The following is a 17,791-nucleotide window of genomic DNA, read 5'->3' as shown; positions in this document are numbered from 1 at the left end:
TTTTTCTAGAGATGTCCTAAATACAGATTTTCATGTGTAATCTCCAGATTTTTCTATGTTTTCAGTAATTCAAATGAGCTTAAAGCATTGTGTGTGCCAACAGAAACATTTCTGCAGGAGTTTTGGCTACCTGTCTGCATCCCCTGTGGTCCAGATGATTCTAGAAACTGATATAGGAGGACAGGTGGGGAGGAACCTGATGTGGGGAGAGTGTGGAGCTGGGCTCTGCAAATCTGCCTGTCCCAGAAAACTTACCCCTTCTGGGCCAACATGCATCTAAGTGGGTGGTAATTAAGGAATGACCCCCATCTCCTGCAGCCCTTCCTCTGGTATGTCTACAACTAAAAAAAAGCAAGGTGCTTTTTTTTTTAAAAAAAAAAAAAAAAAAGGGTCTGTATTAGTCCATTTTCATACTGCTATGAAGAAATACCCAAGACTGGGTAATTTATAAGGAAAAAGAGGTTTAATGGACTCACAGTTCCACATGGCTGGGGAGGCCTCACATTCTTGGCAAAAGGCAAAGGAGGAGCAAAGGCATATCTTACATGGTAGCAGACTAGAGAGTGTATGCAGGGGAACTGCACTTTATAAAACCACCAGATCTCATGAGATTTATTCACTACCATGAGAACGGTATGGGAGAAAACCCACCTCCACGATTTAATTACCTCCCACCAGGTCCCTTCCACAACATGTGGGGATTATGGAAGCTATAATTCAAGATGAGATTTGGGTGGGGACAGAGCCAAACGATATGATTTTGTCCTTCGCCCCTCCAAAATCTCATGTCCTCACATTTCAAAACCAATCATGCCTTTTCAACAGTCCTCCAAAGTCTTAACTCCTTTTGGCATTAACTCAAAAGTCTACAGTCCGAAGTTTCACCTGAGACAAGGCAAGTCACTTCCGCCTATGAGTTTGTAAAATCAAAAGCAAGTTAGTTACTTCCTAGATACAACGGGGCATTGGGTAAATACATTTGTTCCAAATGCGAGAAATTGGCCAAAACAAACAGGCTATAGGCCCCATGCAAGTCTGAAATCCAGTGGGACAGTCAAATCTTAAAGCTCCAAAATGATCTCCTTTGATTCCATGTCTCACATCCAGGTCAAGAGGTGGGTTCCCATGATCTTCGGCAGCTCCCCCTCCTGTGGCTTTGTAGGGTACAGTCCCCTCCTGGCTGTTTTCATTGGCTGGCGTTGAGTGTCTGCAGCTTTTCCAGGTGCACAGTGCAAGCTGTCCTACCATTCTAGGGTCTGGAGGATGGTGGCCCTCTTCTCACAGCTCCACTAGCCAGTGCCCCGGTGGGGACTCTGTGTGGGGGCTCCCATCCCACATTTCCTTTCTGTACTGCCCTAGCAGAAATTCTCTGTGAGGGGTCCACCTTGCAGCACACCTCTACCTAGTGTTTCCATATATCCTCGGAAATCTAGGCAGAGAGGTTCCCAAACCTCAATTCCTGACTTCTGTGCACCTGCAGACCTAACACCATGTGTAAGCTGCCAAGGCTTAGGGCTTGCACCCTCTGAAGCAATGGCCCGAGGTGTATGTTGGCCCCTTTTAGTCATGGCTGGAACACAGGGACCAAGTCCCAAGACTGCACAAAGCAGCAAGGCCCTGGGCCTGGCCCACAAAACCATTTTTTCCTCCTAGGCCTCCAGGTCTGTGATGGGAGGGACTGCCATGAAGACCTCTGACATGCCCTCTAGACATTTTCCCCATTGTCATGGTGATTAATGCTTGGCTTCTTATTACTTCTGCAAATTTCTGCCACTGGGTTGAATTTCTCCCCATAAAATGTTTTTATACTATCACATTGTCAGTCTGCAAATTTTCCAAACTTTTATGCTTTTTTTTTTTTTTGAAATGGAGTCTCGCTCTGTCGCCCAGGCTGGAGTGTAGTGGCGCGATCTTGGCTCACTGCAAGCTCCGCCTCCTGGGTTCACGCCATTCTCCTGCCTCAGCCTCCCAAGTAGCTGGGACTACAGGCACCCACCACCACGCCTGGCTAATTTTTTTTTGTATTTTTAGTGGAGACGAGGTTTCACCATGTTAGCCAGGATGGTCTTGATCTCCTGACCTTTGTGATCCACCCGCCTCAGCCTCCCAAAGTGCTGGGATTACAGGCATGAGCCACCACACCCGGCCAACTGAATGCTTTTAAGAGCACTCAAGTCATCTGTTGAATGCTTTGCTACTTAGACATTTCTTCCCTCAGATACCCTAAATCATCTCTCTCATGTTCAAAGTTCCACAGATTTCTAGGCCAGGGGTGAAATGCTGTGAGTCTCTTTGCTAAAGCATAGCAAGAGTCACCTTTGCTTCAATTTCCAATAAATTCTTTATCTCCATCTGAGACCACCTCAGCCTGGACTTCATTGTCCATATCACTATAAGCATTTTGGTCAAAACCATTCAACAAGTCTCTAGGAAGCTCTGAACTTTCCCACATCTTCCTGTCTTCTTCTGAGTCCTCCAAACTGTTCCAAGCTCTGCCTGTTACCCAGTTCCAAAGTCTCTTTCACATTTTCTGGTATCTTGATAGCAGTACCCCACTCTACTGGTGCCAATTTACTGTATTAATCCATTTTCATACTGCTATAAAGAAATACCCAAGACTGGGTAACTTATAAAGATAAAGAGGTTTAGGCTGGGCACAGTGGCTCATGTCTGTAATCCCAGCACTTTGGGAGGATGAGGCGGGTGGATCACAAGGTCAGGAGATCAAGACCCTCCTGGCCAACATGGTGAAACCCCATCTCTACTAAAAATACAAAAATTAGCTGGGCGTGGTGCATGCCTGTAGTTCCAGCTACTTGGGAGGCTGAAGCAGGAGAATTGCTTGAACCAGGGAATTGGAGGTTTCAGTGAGCCGAGATTGTGCCACTGCACTCCAGCCTGGCAACAGAGTGAGACTCCATCTCAAAAAAAAAAAAAAAAAGAAAAGAAAAAGAGGTTTAATGGACTCACAGTTCCACATGGCTGGGGAGGCCTCACAATCATGGCAGAAGGCAAAAGAAGAGCAAAGGTACATCTTACATGGCGGCAGGCAAGAGAGCGTGTGTAGGGAAACTCCCCTTTATAAAACCATCAGATCTCATGAGATTTATTCACTATCAGCAAAACAGCATGGGAAAAACCCCCCCAATGATTCAATTACCTCCCGTCAGGTCCCTCCCACAATACGTGGGGATTATGGGAGCTACAATTCAAGATGAGATTTGGGTGGGGACACAGCCAAACCATATCAGGGTCTTATTATATTGCCCAAGCTGGTCTTGAATTCCTGGGCTCAAGAGATCCTCCCGCCTTGGCCTCCCAAAGTGCTAGGATTACAGGCATGAGCCACTGCATGCAGCCTAAACTGCTTTTCTCATATTCATACAACACTTCTGACTCTAAATTTTGGGTTTTCCACACCCCAAGTAATTCTCTAATTCTCTGAACACCACTTGTGTGTCCTGAGATTCAATTCAATTCTGACACTACCTACCTGGAATTAGCAGAAGATCCCACAAGTAAAGGGCTCAGCCCCATAAGACTGTCCCACTTCAGATGCCAATCACTAGTCCAGGCCTTCTGTACTTCTGACTGATCAGCTATAAATTGGGGGTTCCTATGACCCCTCCCTTAGGTTTGATTATTTTCAATAGTGGCACACAGAACTTAGGGAAACACTTTACTTTCTTTCTTTTTCTTTTTTCTTTTTTAGACGGAGTCTTGCTCTGTTGCAGGCTGGAGTGCAATGGCGTGATCTCAGCTCACTGCAACCTCTGCCTCCTGGGTTCAAGCAATTCTCCTGCCTCAGCGTCCTGAGTAGCTAGGATTACAGGTACCTGCCACCATGCCTGGCTAATTTTTGTATTTTTAGTACAGATGGGGTTTCACCATGTTGGTCAGGCTGGTCTCGAATCCTGACTTCGAGATCTGCTTGCCTTGGCCTCCCAGAGAGCTGGGATTACAGGCGTGAGCCACCGCCCCCGGCCACTTTACTTTCATTTACAGTTTATTATAAAGGATGCAACTAGTGGAAAAATGCATAGGCCAAGGTATTAGAGATTAGAGATGGGGTGGGGCTTGGAAACACTCTGAACCTTTAGGGTGTTTTTATTTTATTTTTTTTGAGATGGAGTCCCTCTGTTGCCCAGGCGGGAGTGCAGTGGCCTGATCCCAGCTCGCTGCAAGCTCCGCGTCCCAGGTTCACACCATTCTCCTGTCTCAGCCTCCCAAGTAGCTGGGACTACAGGCGCCCGCCACCATGCTTGGCTAATTTTTTTGTATTTTCAGTAGAGACAGGGTTTCACCATGTTGGCCAGGATGGTCTTGATCTCCTGACCTTGTGATCCACCTGCCTTGGCCTCCCAAAGTGCTGGGATTACAGGCATGAGCCACTGCGCCCGGCCACCTTTAGGGTTTTTATGTGGGCATGATTGACTGAATCATTGGCCATTGGTGATTGAACTCAATCTCCAATCCTCCCCGCAGGTCGGAGGCGGTCGAAGGGTGTGTGTGTTTTTGTGTGAGATAGGCCCACCCTCTCTAACACAGTTGCTCCTTCTGGCAACCAGCCCCATTCTGAAGCTATCTAGGAGCTTTCAGCCACCAGTCATCTCAGGAACCTACGAAAAGACACTCTTATCTCTCTGGAGATACTGGGGTCCCAGGAACTCTTGGGTTGGGAACTTGGGGATGTTGACCAAAGAGTATAAAGTTTGGGCCAGGTACGGTGGCTCACGCCTGTCATCCCAGCACTTTGGGAGGCCAAGGCGGGAGGATCACGAGGTCAGGAGATCGAGACCATCTTGGCTAACATGGTGAAACCCTGTCTCTACTAAATATAAAAAAAATTTAGCCGGGCGCAGTAGCGGGTGCCTGTAGTCCCAGCTACTTGGGAGGCTGAGGCAGGAGAATGGCGTGAACCCGGGAGGTGGAGCTTGCAATGAGCCAAGATAGCGCCACTGCAGTCCGGCCCGGGCGACAGAGCAAGACTCCGTCTAGAAAAAAAAAAAAAAAAAAGTTTTCATCCAAAAAAATATGTTAGCTGATGGATTTGTTCATTAGTGTGAATTAATCATTCCACATTGTAAATAGATATCAAAACAGTGCACTGTAGCCCATAAATATATACAATTATTTGTCAATTAAATTTTTTTAAAAAGCTGTGAGCAGTGTCTCCTGCCTGTAATCCCAGCACTTCGGGAGACCAAGGTAGGAGGAATGCTTGAGCTCAGGGGTTCAAGACCAGCCTGGACAACATGGCAAAACCCTGTCTCTACTAATAATACAAAAATTAGCCGGGTGTGGTGGTGCACATCAGGAATCCCAGCTACTCGGGAGGCTGAGGCATGAGAATCACTTGAACCTGGGAGGCAGAGGCTGCAGTGAGCTGAGATCGTGCCACTGCACTCCAGCATGGGCAACAGAGTAAGATTGTCTGAGACAAACAAACAAAAAAACCCCCAAAAATCAGCTGGGTGTGGTAGTGCACCTGTAGCTTGTAGTCCCTCTGACAGTTTTGTCTTTTCTGGAATTTCATAGAAATGAAATCATTATGGTATGTGGTCTTTGTGGTCTTTTTCCACATAGCTAATACTTTTGAGCTTCCTCCAGATCGTGCCTGCGTCAGCACTACTCACCTTTTTGTTGGTGAGTAGTGCTCCATTGTATGAGTATATTGCAATTTGTTTATCCACTCTCCTGTTGATGGACATTTTGATTGTTTTTTTTTGTTTCTGGCTTTTATGAATAAAGCTGGTATGAGCGTTCATGTATAAGTCTTGGTGTGGGCATATGTTTTAATTTCTTTTGGCTAATATCTAGCAGTGGGATTGCTGTATGGTAAATGTATATTTAAACATTTATAGGAAACTGAGGGCACGAAGACTTTCAGTAATACTGGTTGAATGAATGGTGCCCAGGAACTTGCATTTTTTGAGACAGGGTCTCTGTTGCCCAGGTTGGAGTGCACAGGCATGATCATTGCTCACTGTAACCTTGAACTCATGGGCTCAAGCAATCCTCCTGCCTTCTGCTCCCAGTAGTTGGGAGTACAGGCATGTGCCACCATGCCCAGCTAATTTTTTCATCTTTAATTTTTTGTAGAGATTGGGTCTCCTTATGTTGCACAGGCTGGTCTTGAATTCCTGGCCTCAAGCAATCCCCTCCACCGCCTTGGCCTCCCAAAGTGCTAGGATTACAGGTGTGAGCCACGGTGCCGGGCCATGTGCAGTTATTTTTTTTGGATTTTTTTTTTTTGAGATGGAGTCTTTCTCTGTTGTCCAGACTGGAGTGCAGTGGCAAGAGCTCAGCTCACTGCAACCTCTGCCTCCTGGGTTTAAGCAATTCTCCTGCCTTAGCCTCCTGAGTAGCTGGGATTACAGGCACCTGCGACCATGCCCGGCTAATTTTTGTATTTTTAGTAGAGATGGGGTTTTGCCAAGTTCGTCAGGCTGGTCTTGATCTCCTGACCTCAGGTGATCCACCCACATCTGCCTCCCAAAATGCTGAGATTACAGGCATGAGCCACAACGCCTGGCCTGGGCCATGTGCATTTCTAACAAGCTTCCCAGGTACAGCCAGGTGTCTGTGCTAGGTGATCTGGACTTCGAGGTCCTTCACCTCTGAAGGACTGCCTTCCTTCCTCCTTCTGTCTGTGGAGTTCCAGGTTTTACTCCCAAACCTCAGCCCCAGAGGAGACCCAGCATCCAGATTCTGAGAGGTTGATCCCACCATACAGGAACCCTGGTCTTGCTCAGGAGTGAGTCAGCCCAACATGCACCCTCATTAGCTTAGCATCATGAGGGTTGGTAATTATTATGGTAAATACATGATTGTAACCTTGCTGTTCTGCTTCCTGCATCTTCTAATTTATATGAGCTTGAGGTCTCCCTCTTGCCCTTCTTGTGATAATGCAAGGAGGAAGTGTTCAGTTGTTCATTCATACACACTTATTGCGTCTTTTCTGTGCTAGGCAATGTCTAGGTGTTGAAGAAACACTGAAAGGGATAAAATGTCTGTTTTCAAGGTACTGGGGAAAGAACAATATATGTATAAACAAATAAGATAATCTCAGGGAGTATTAGGTTCCATGAAGAAAATACAACAGGGTAATGGATAATGGAACTTTATTTTTATTTTTGAGAGGGAGTCTCACTCTGTCTGGAGTGCAGAGGGGTGATCTCGGCTCACTGCAACCTCCGCCTCCCAGGTTCAAGTGATTCTCCTGCCTCAGCTTCCCCAGTAGCTGGGACTACAGGTGTGCACTACCACGCCTGGCTAATTTTTATAGTTTTAGTAGAGATGGGGTTTCACTATGTTGGCCAGGCTGGTCTCAAACTCCTGACTTCAGTGATCCGCCCGCCTCAGCCTCCTGAAGTGCTGGGATTACAGGCATGAGCCACCGTGCACAGCTCATAATGGAACCGTAGATAGGCACAAGTCCTCTCTGAGTGGAACATTTGAAGCCAGAGGGAGTCAGCTATATGAATATCCAGAGCTATTCTGTAGCTCTGGATTGACCACAAGAGGCTATTGAGCACTGGAATTGTGGCTAGTTTGTACTGAGATGTGCAGTAAATGTAAAATATACCCGAATTTCAAAAACTTACTATAAAAACGTTAACGTATTAGTAATTTTTTCTTTTGGCTACATGTTGAGATGATCATATTTTGAACATATTGGATTAAATATATTAAAATGAAGTTCATTTTCTTCTTTTTCGTTTTAAAAAAATGTACCAACTAGTAAAAGTGAATTGCCTATGTGGCTGGCATTGTATTTCTATTGGTCTGGGGAGAAGGGTCCTAGGCAGAGAGAACGGTAAATGTACAGTTCCTGGGGCAGAAACTGAAGGATGCTGAGGCAGAGTCGGCCGGGGAAAAAGTGGCTGAAATGGGAAGGGACCAGATCCAGTGGGACCTTGGTGGCAGCTCTGTAAGGAGGTGGGTTTTAACTGAAGTGCGTTGGGGACGCCCTTTTAAGCAGGGAAGGGCGGGGTCTGAATTAACAGGTCCCCGTGGCTGCGAAGTGGGGAAAGGACTGTGGGTGAGTGGGCCAGACGGACGGCCAACTGCACCTTTCGCTTGGATGGAAGGCAGGGTGGTTGTAGGTGGGAAGAATCCTGGGTTCCCATGCTGTCTGAACCAGAGTCATTTGTGGCCCTGCCCTCCCCTGGGACTCAGTTTCCCCACCTATAAAATAGGCCCCAGTGTCCGCGAACCCTGGAGGGGCCCGCAGCACTGCAGGAGCGGCCGCCGGCGCCAGGGGGCGCTTCCTCGATAACTCGGCGCTCGGCTGGCCAGGCACCGGCGCGTCGGCCGCTCGATTGGTCGGGTCGGGGCCGGCCTGAGCGCCGCGGGCCTGCGCCATTGAGGAGCGGCGGGGAGGAAGCGCCGCGCAGCGCCGGGCTGGGGCGGGCGGCCCGGGACACCGACAGGTAGGGGCCGAGCGGCTCCGCGCCGGGCGGGGCCAGGGCCGGGAACTGCAGGGCCGGCGCGGACCCGCGGGCCGCCGCTAGGGCTCCGCCTAGACCTGGGGGTCCGGGCCCACCCTGGGGAGAGCGATGCTGGGAGCCTGGGGGCCCCGTCGTCCGGCCTTGGTCTGAGCCCCTCGGGGTAACCCTGGGCGTCTGCTCCCCCGAGGGCCCCAAGCCCGCCACCTCCGGGGACCCCTGCGTCCGAGTCCCCGCGAGCACCCCAAGCACAGGCTCGGGGCTGGCTGAACCTCTGGGAACCCCGACGTCTGTGTCCTGGGGAGCCCGAGTCCCCGCTGGACCCCGGCACACTCTCCGGGGTCCCAGCAGCCTGGCGCCCTGGAATTGGGGGGTGTCAGTCCGCGCCTGTCCGCCTGAACCTTGGTTTCAATGCAGGACCCCAGTGTGCGAGCCCCCCACATTACGCCCAAGAGTAGGGTGTCAGTTCTCTAGAATGCCTTAGCCACCTCCCTTAATCAGCCATCCGAGGTCACACTCTCGGGTGGAGACATCAGGCCTAAAACCTCTTTTTACCTTTTGCCCCCCAGGGTCACGCCCTGGCCCAGCCACTCCTCCTAGGTGTGGGATCCCAGACATCAGGCCTAAAACCTCTCTTTACCTTTTGCCCCCCAGGGTCACGCCCTGGCCCAGCCACTCCTCCTAGGTGTGGGATCCCGGTGCCGTTCCCTCCAGGTTTTACCTGGGTGGTGTGGTCTCTGTCCCCTGAAGGGGGCTGAGGGTTCCGAGAGCTGGGGGCGGGAGGGTTGTGGGAGCGTCGCCTTCCGGGCAGTGCCGTTCCTGTGGGGCCACCGGTCGGACAGCCGTCCCCGCCCCGGTTTTGGAGCTCCCTGGCGCGGGCAGCGTTCAGCCCTGGCCGCCTCGGGGAGGGACGCCCAGGTCCGGTTGCCAGTCCTTCCTATTCCCGGTCTGGCCGCTCCTCAGGGGAGGGGCCTGGCTGAAGGTCATGCCCGGCTGTCTGCCCGCCCGTGGGCTCAGCACTGATCCCTACTGTCACCCGCCCCACTGGGTAGGGGAGCCCAGGTGGGGGTTAGTGCCAGGCAGCTGCCTAGAAGTCCTGATGGACCGGAGTGTAAACACTTTGGGACTCTGGCCAGTCTGGCGGCCCTTGCTGACACTGAATTCCTTAAGGGAATCCGTGAAGTGGCCTCAAGCACGGTCTAGATGCTTAGCAGAGCAAATAATGGGTGCTTTCTGGCTTGGGCCTCAATTTTACTGACCAGGGTGCCTTACAATGCTAATCACTCTTGCTTTTAAAATCTATGCTTTGCATTCTTTTCCGTTTAGGGCAAGTAGGGTAGGGCCTGAACTTGTTTACAAACTGACAGTTGTTTCCCTTGATTTGGAGATAATTGGTAGTTGGCACTCAGAGAGAGTTGGCATTTAGGGCCGAAATTAGTGGCAATAACTACAAAAATAAAGAGTACTCTGACCTTGGCTTCTTGCTCAAGTTTGTTTGGAGTCCCCATAGTAAGATTAGTCAGTTTCACATTTGGTTTTCACAAATTGACTCCTTTAAAGTTACAATAGTGGCCGGGCACGGTGGCTCACGCCTGTAATCCCAGCACTTTTGGAGGCCAAAGTGGGCAGATCGCTTAAGGTCAGGAGTTCAGACCAGCCTGGCCAACATGATGAAACCCTGTCTCTACCAAAAATACAAAAATTAGCCGGGGATGGTGGCAGGTGTCTGTAATCCCAGCTACTCAGGAGGCTGAGGTAGGAGAATCGCTTGAACCCAGGAGATGGCGGTTGCAGTGAGCCAAGATCCTGTCACTGCACTTCAGCCTGGGCGAGGGAGCAACACTGTCTCCAGAAAAAAAACGTTACAATAGAGAAATGTTTCTTTTACTCAGACTGTTGAGCATTTATTTTTTAAAAAATTGTTCTTATAACATCTTCTTTAAACAAATGTAGCTAATAATTAGTTTTATGTAACTCTACCCTTAAAAAATATCTTTATATTCCACTTGCAGAAAAAAAAAATCTTTGGAAAGAAATTGGGCAACTATTTTACCAAATGCTGTTTTTTTCTTTTTACTGTCACTGTTGACCAAGTTAAGCTTCTCTGGAAGTATAAGATATTGTTGACGAACAAAAGCCAGTTTTTCCAGGAGATTGAATTCATTCTTCTGGAGGCCTTGTGCTTCAGCTTCAGGTAGTTGTTGGATGGCAGCCTCTCAGTTGGGATAGGTGTATCTTCTGGCACTAAGATGAATCACTAGAGGTGGGGCAGCATGCTTGGAGAGGATCCTGAAAGTAGGCTGGCTCCAGTGGGATGCGTGCCATGGCAAGTCTGTAGTGCCTGGCAGGGTGGCTGATGACTGGCAGGGTGGCTGATGACTGACATGGTGGATCAGAGCAAGATTTGAGGCTCACAGTTTCCACTGGGATCTTCTAGTTGAGCAATCTGAGAACCCAGTTAAACTTTTGTGTCTCAGTTTCCCTCATGTTGACTTTTTGTAATACTAAAATTAATCTTTTTTTTTTTTTTTTTTTTTGGTAATACTGGTAAACACCAGTTATTATAACAGGCAGTAGTACCTACAAAATCTAAATACCGTGGCTGGAGCCAGAGGATTTCTGGAGTTTGGGGTTTGTAATAATCGACTAAGATTGTTCATTGTATCAGTGTCATCTGGTGCCCAGGTACCAGTAATGCAGTTCCAGGACATTTAAGAACAGTGATAAAGCACTGTCGTCTCTCTCCCTTGTATATTATTTTATAAGTGATCCTCATTAACAAATTTGAGACATTTAATTTGGGCGGCCTAAATGAGGATCATTAAAGAATGTGAATTCTCCCCCCCACCCCCAACTTTATTCAGGTTTCTTTTTCTTTTTTTTTTTTGAGATGGAGTCTCACTCTGTCACCCAGGCTGGAGTGCGGTGGTGTGATCTTGGCCTGCAACCTCGGCCTCCCGGGTTCAAGGGATTCTCCTGCCTCAGCCTCCCGAGTAGCTGGGATTACATGTGCCTGCCACCATGCCTGGCTTAAGTTTTGTATTTTTGGTAGAGACAGGGTTTCACCATGTTGGCCAGGCTGGTTTTGGACTCCCAACCTCAGGTGATCCACCTGCCTCCGCCACCCAAAGTGCTGGGATTCCAGGCGTGAGCCACCACCCCCGGCCTCTTTCATGAATTTCATTCAGACAATCTCTTAGGACATTTTCTGTCTTAATCTAGGATAAGGTTTCTTAATGTTGGCTCTGTTGACATTTGGGTTGGATAATTCTTTGCTGTGGGAGCTGTCTTGTGTGTTGTAGGTTTAGCAGCTTCCGTGGTCTTTATTCACAAGATGCCAGTAGCAGCCCCTAAGTCATGATAACAAATGCCTTCAGAGATTACTAAATTATGCCCATAGGAGAACCTCTGATCATGGCAGTCTAATCCCAAGGTAGATCAACATAAGCAAGCAATGGACAGTTACACTGAAAAGATAGACAGCTTTGAATTGTAGGTAATTTTTGGTAAATTTAAGAGTGACTATTCCCTGAAGCAGCATCAGAATGTAGGTGTTTTGGTTTGGCTCTCCAGTTACTGATGGGGACATCTTACAGAGCTTCTTGCCTCGTCTTTTAAAACATCTGCGGCCGGGCGCAGTGGCTCATGCCTGTAATCCCAGCACTTTGGGTGGTTGAGGCAGGTGGATCACCTGAGGTCAGGAGTTTGGGACAGGCTGGTCAACATGGTGAAACCCCATCTCTACTAAAAATACAAAAAATCAGCTGGGTATGGTGGTGGGCAGCTGTCATCCCAGCTACTCGGGAGGCTGAGGCAGGAGAATCACTTGAACCCGGGAGGCAGAGATTGCAGTGAGCCGAGATTGTGCCACTGCACTTCAGCCTGGGTGACAAGAACAAAACTGTCTCAAAACAAAAACAAAAACAAAAACAAACAAAACCCAGCAAAACATCTGTGCTTTGCATTCATCTACCTTCAGGCAGGTAGAGGAGGAAATTGGCTTAGAAAATCATCCCGTTTTTATGTTGATTTTCATTCTTTTCCTTTCATAGATTTTTCTGTGACCATGAAAGAGAGAAATGAAGAATGATCCATGATTTCTAAACACCTTTTCCTGAGGATATAGTCATGTTGGAAGGCCTTGTAGCCTGGGTTCTCAATACCTATTTGGGGAAATATGTCAATAACCTGAACACTGACCAGCTCTCAGTTGCACTTCTCAAAGGTAAGTATTTCTCTGGGTGAGATACAGCTTTATAGGTGGCATTTCTATTTTTGTATTTTTTTTGTTGTCCTGAGAATCATAAAACCTAATGTCCAGATGGCTTTGTACTAAATGTATGTAAAAAGGTCCCATATCACCCTGATGATTATTCCAGAGTAACTTAAGTTTATAGCTATATTGTTGTAGATTTTAAGGTACTATTAAATATTAAAAAACAAAAACAAAATAAGCTACACTACTGGTGACTGTGCTTAGTCCCAGTTAATTTTTAGCTTTATGAAGCTTTATGGAGGCAGCCACAATGTACTGACAGTGGCATTGACTTTGGCTTCAAATACTGTTTTGTCATTTATTAGCTATGTGAACAATAGCTCATATTGAAATTCCAAGCCTCAGTTTCTTTAGACAGAGGTAATATACCTCCAGAGGGTTGCTATAAGGATCAACTGGAATAACATTTAAAGCCTCTAGCCTGCTGGCATATAGTAGGCACTTAATAAAAGTTTTAAAATTGATTACTGTGAGGTGTTCAACAGAATTTCTGAGGTTTTGACTTGCTTAATAGTAGAGTACCTGAAGCTTGAGACATTTTACCCTTTACAGGCCTAGACTTGGTAAACGCAGTCCCTGATTTGGCATGGGAATTCGAAAACTGCATTTTCTCCCTTTCCTTGTTTTAATTTAAATTCTCTTTGCTCAACTCAAAATGGAGCTTTTTAACATATGTAGGGAAGAGAAGAAAGTCAGTTTGCCAAGTGTGTAAAATCATAGGAAATGGGAAGGAGACTTCAAATACAGTGAAACCTCACCTTCGTGGATGTGAGTTTTGGTAAGTGGACCAGAACAGGTTAGAGAGAACAGTGACACAGCTGTTTGCATAGTCTGAGAATAGAGTACCAGTGGTTCACATGTTCCATTAAATGTGTTGCTTTCCGGCCAGGCGCGGTGGCTCATGCCTGTAATCCCAGTACTTTGGGAAGCTAAGGCAGACGGATCACGAGGTCAGGAGTTTGAGACCAGCTTGGCCAACATGGTGAAACCTGTCTCTACTAAAAATACAAAAATTAGCTGGGCGTGGTGGCGGGTGCCTGTAATCCCACTACTCGGGAGGCTGAGGCAGGAGAATCGCTTGAAACCAGAAGGCGGAGGTTGCAGTGAGCTGAGGTCACACCACTGCACTCCAGCCTGGGCAACAAGAGGGAAACTCCATCGCAAAAAAAAAAAAAAAAGTGGTGCTTTTCATGTTTTTCTGACCAAATGATTGTGGCAGCGATAGGCCATTGGCAGAGCTGTCATGGTCACGCCTCCCCACTCTCTTCCTTTCGTTTCCTATTCTCCTGGTTTTCCTCTTGTCCTGAAACGGGAGCTAAGTGGAAAGTGAGAGTGAGCAGTCTGTCAGGGAAGAGGATGCGTTCAGAGTGCAATAGTAGTGTCAAGTTCACCTCTCTGGTCTCTTATTGAAGTTCTCAGACCCACTGTGAAGCTAACTACGTTGTATGAGGTATAGATAACAGGGCCTAGAAAGAGAGCTGCAGACCACGACCCTGCTAATCAAAGAGCTGGTTCTGTCGGGAATGATGTGGCAAGAGCATTTGCCAAAGAAATGAGTAAATAGAAATGGATATCTGATGTGTTACAGAGTTGTACTAACATTTCTCAGCAGTTTTAGAATATATCTTGTAACAACTGTGTTTATCTGGTACTTAAACTGCTTTTCTGTCCTTATTTCCTTTCTAAAAACATTATTCTTCATGGCTTTTAATGAACCTGTGGAACTTGAAGAATGCTTCTCCGCAGGGTAGAAAAATGCTTTTTCTTTCGTAACTGGTGTTAGTATGGTACCCAATGCTTATGGATCCAAAGCACATCACAGAGCGTGGCCAGAACAATCTTGGGGGCATGGAATTGTACCGAGGGAATGGCTTTGTAAAGAAGTTGGTGCTGCTTGTTCATCCCTGACACAGTTAAGCAGTGTTTGGGGATAGAGAGGGTACTAGATAGGAATGAGGATGTTCCTTCTTTTTTTTTGAGACAGGGTTTCTTTCTGTCGCCCAGGCTGGAGTGCAGTGGCGTGATTTCACCTCAGTGCCACCTTGACCTTCTGGGCTCAAGCAGTCCTCCTGCCTCAGCCTCCCAAGTAGCTGGGACCACAGGCATGCACCACCACGCCCAGCTAATTTTTGTATTTTTTTGGTAGAGATGGGGTTTCGCCATGTTGCTCAGGCAGCTCTTGAACTCCTGAGTTCAAGTGATCCTCCCACCTGGGCCTCCCAAAGTGTTGGGATTACAGGCATGATCCACTGCACCCGGCTGAGAATGTAATTTCAATCCATCTACTGATATTTACTGTTCTAGATGCTTTGGGAGATGCAAAGAGGACTGAAATAGTGGTCAAGGGTATTGATTTTTTTAGCTAAACTATGTGTTTGAATCCCAGTTCTTCCATTTACCAGTAACCTGGGTAGGTTACTCAATTTCTTCATGCTTCACTCTCCCTATTTGTAGATTGGAGATAATATTAACTATCTCGTAAGGTTCTGAGGACTAAGAAATTAATGTGGGTCAGAGAGCTTAGAGCTGTTCTTGGCATATTGTAGGCTCTCAGTCAACGTTAGTTATCATCATCCTCATGATCATCAGTGTATGATTGGATTGGCTGATGGATTGGACTTCAAAGAGATTGTGTGTGTGTATGTATATATATATATCTGTGTGTATGTATATATATATGTGTGTGTATGTATATATAGATTGTATCCACATATGAAAAGTAACAAAATGCAAAGTAACATGAGTGTTTAAATGGAGATAGCATTTAAAGACAAATAAAAAAAATACAAAGTAACATGGGAGGATCACCTGAAGCCAGGAGTTCAAGACTAGCCTGGGCAATATGGTGAGATCCCTTTTCTACAGAAAAAAAAAAAAAAAAAAAAAGCTGGGTGTGGTGGCGCATGCCTGTGGCCCCAGCTACTTGGGAGGCTGAGGTGGGAGGATCACTTGAGCTGGAGAGGTCGAGGTTGCATTGAGTTGTGTTCCCTCCACTGCACTCTGGCCTGGGCAACAGAGCAAGACGCTTTCCCCCCAAAAATTTTCACTTGTTCAGTCATTCAAAAACATTTATTGAGGTCGGGTGTGGTGGCTCACGCCTGTAATCCTAGCATTTCGGGAGGCCAAGGCCAGAGGATCACCTGAGGCCAGAAGTTCAAGACTAGCCTGGGCAACATGGTGAGATCCCTTCTCTAAAAGAAAAAAAAAAAAATTAGCTGGGTATTGTGGTGCATGCCTGTGGTTCCAGCTACTTGGGAGGCTCAGGTGGGAGGATTGCTTGAGCCCAGGAGGTCGAGGCTGCATTGAGCTATGTTCTTGCCACTGCACTGTAGCCTGGGCAATAGAGCAAGACCCTGTTTCAAAAAAAAAAAAGTTCATTGTTCAGTCATTCAAAAACATTTATTGAGGCTGGGCATGGTGGCTTACGCCTGTAATTCCAGCACTTTGGGAGGCCAAGGCGGGCAGATCACTTGAAGCCAGGAGTTTGAGACCAGCCTGGGCAACATGGTGAAACCCCGTCTGTACTACAAATATAAAAGTTAGTGGGGGTGGTGGCATGTGCGTGTAGTCCCAGCTACTTGGGAGGCTGAGGCATGAGAATTGCTTGCAGTATGCTGTGGAGGCTGCAGTGAGCTGCGATGTCGCCACTGTACTCCAACCTGGGCGACAGTGGGACCCTGTCTCAAAAAAAAAAAAAGAAAAAAATATATATATCTCCCCCCTAAAAATATATATATATAAAATAATCCCCAAAAAATCCCCCCCAAAAAATATATATATTTGTAATCCCCCAAAATACATACATATATATATATATACATACAGGCATGGTGGCACATGCCTGTAGTCCTGGCTACTGAGGAGGCTGAGGCAGGAAGATCCCTTGGTCCCAAGAGTTTGAGGCTGCAGTGAGCTATGATTGTGCCACTGCACTGCAGCCTTGGCAACAGAGTGAGACCCTATCTCTAAAAAATAGTAATAATAATAAAATTACAAAAAAATTTTAAAGCAAATTGCTTGTTCTCTAAGCCTTTTTTTTTTCCTCCACCTCAAAAATTGAGAAACTAATATTATTTATTTGTATTGTTGTGAGGATTAAATGAGATAATGTGTATGAAGTGCTTGGACACAGTAAGACCACACTAAATGGTAGCTGCTATTCTTTTTTTTTTTTTTTTTTTGAGAGGAAGTCTCACTCTGTCACCCGGGCTAGAGTGCAGTAGTAGGATCATAGCTCACTGCAGCCTCGAACTTTTGGGCTCAAGTGATCCTCCTGCCTCAGCCTCCAGGGTAGCTGGGACTACAGGTGCATGCCACCATACCTGGGTAATTTTTTATTTTTTGTGGAGACAGGGTTTCACTATGTTGCCTAGGCTGGTCTGAAACTCTGGGCTCAAGTGATCCTCCTGCTTGGCCTCCTAAAGTGCTAGGATTATGGGCATGAGCCACCACACCTGTCTTCTTATTCCACCTCTATAGTCCCTGATCTCAGAGGACTGTTAACCTGTTTGGGAGACAAATTATACAGTAATACAAGGCAGTGTAGATTAAATGGTTATTCTGGAAATACAGGCATCATGCGATGGGGTGTGAAGGAAGAGAGCTGTCCATTCTGCTTGTAGGACTCTGGGAAGGTTATGGAGGTAGCTTTTGAGTGGATCTTTTTTTCTTTTTTCTTTTTTTGGAGACAGGGTCTTGCTCTATCGCCCCAGGAGTGCAGTGGCACCATCACGGTTCACTGCACCCTCAACCTCTCTGGGCTCAAGTAATCTTTCCATCTCAGCCTCCTGAGTAGCTGGGACTACAGGCATGTACCACCATAGGTCTGGCTATTTGTTTTATTTTTTGTAGAGATGGGGTTTTACCATGTTGCCAAGGCTGGTCTTGAACTCTTGGGCTCAAGCAGTCCTCCTGCCTTGGCCTCCCAAAGTGCTGGGATTATAGGTGTGAGCCACTGCGCCCAGCCTTGAGTGAATTTTAGCAGGATTTCCATAGGTGGCACTGGGCAGGTCCCCACATTCCAGGTGGAATGCACCCTGTGAGCAGAGGCTGAAAACTTGCAGAG

General features: G+C 47.0%; 1 protein-coding gene across 6 annotated transcripts in view; it reads left to right on the top strand.

The window, feature by feature from the left end:
- The first annotated feature begins 8,326 nt into the window (after positions 1-8,326).
- The window catches only part of VPS13D (vacuolar protein sorting 13 homolog D), a 282,625-nt gene continuing 273,160 nt past the window's right edge, over positions 8,327-17,791 (top strand). For 4 of the 6 annotated variants that reach the window (XM_024252907.3, XM_024252897.3, XM_054541588.2 and 1 more), the window contains exons 1-2: positions 8,352-8,435; positions 12,503-12,675. In XM_024252907.3, the coding sequence (XP_024108675.2) occupies positions 12,579-12,675 (97 nt within the window). In that variant the 5' untranslated portion in view covers positions 8,352-8,435; positions 12,503-12,578. Of the gene's footprint in view, positions 8,436-12,502; positions 12,676-17,791 lie in introns of all 6 variants that reach the window. The other 2 variants (XM_024252889.2, XM_024252903.2) reach the window with 2 other exon arrangements.

The sequence above is a fragment of the Pongo abelii genome, chromosome 1 (genome assembly GCF_028885655.2).
Source record: "Pongo abelii isolate AG06213 chromosome 1, NHGRI_mPonAbe1-v2.0_pri, whole genome shotgun sequence".
In the NCBI taxonomy this organism is placed as follows: Eukaryota; Metazoa; Chordata; class Mammalia; order Primates; family Hominidae; genus Pongo; species Pongo abelii.
Note: the sequence above shows the minus strand (reverse complement) of the source record. Positions and strands in the feature narration are given on the sequence as shown.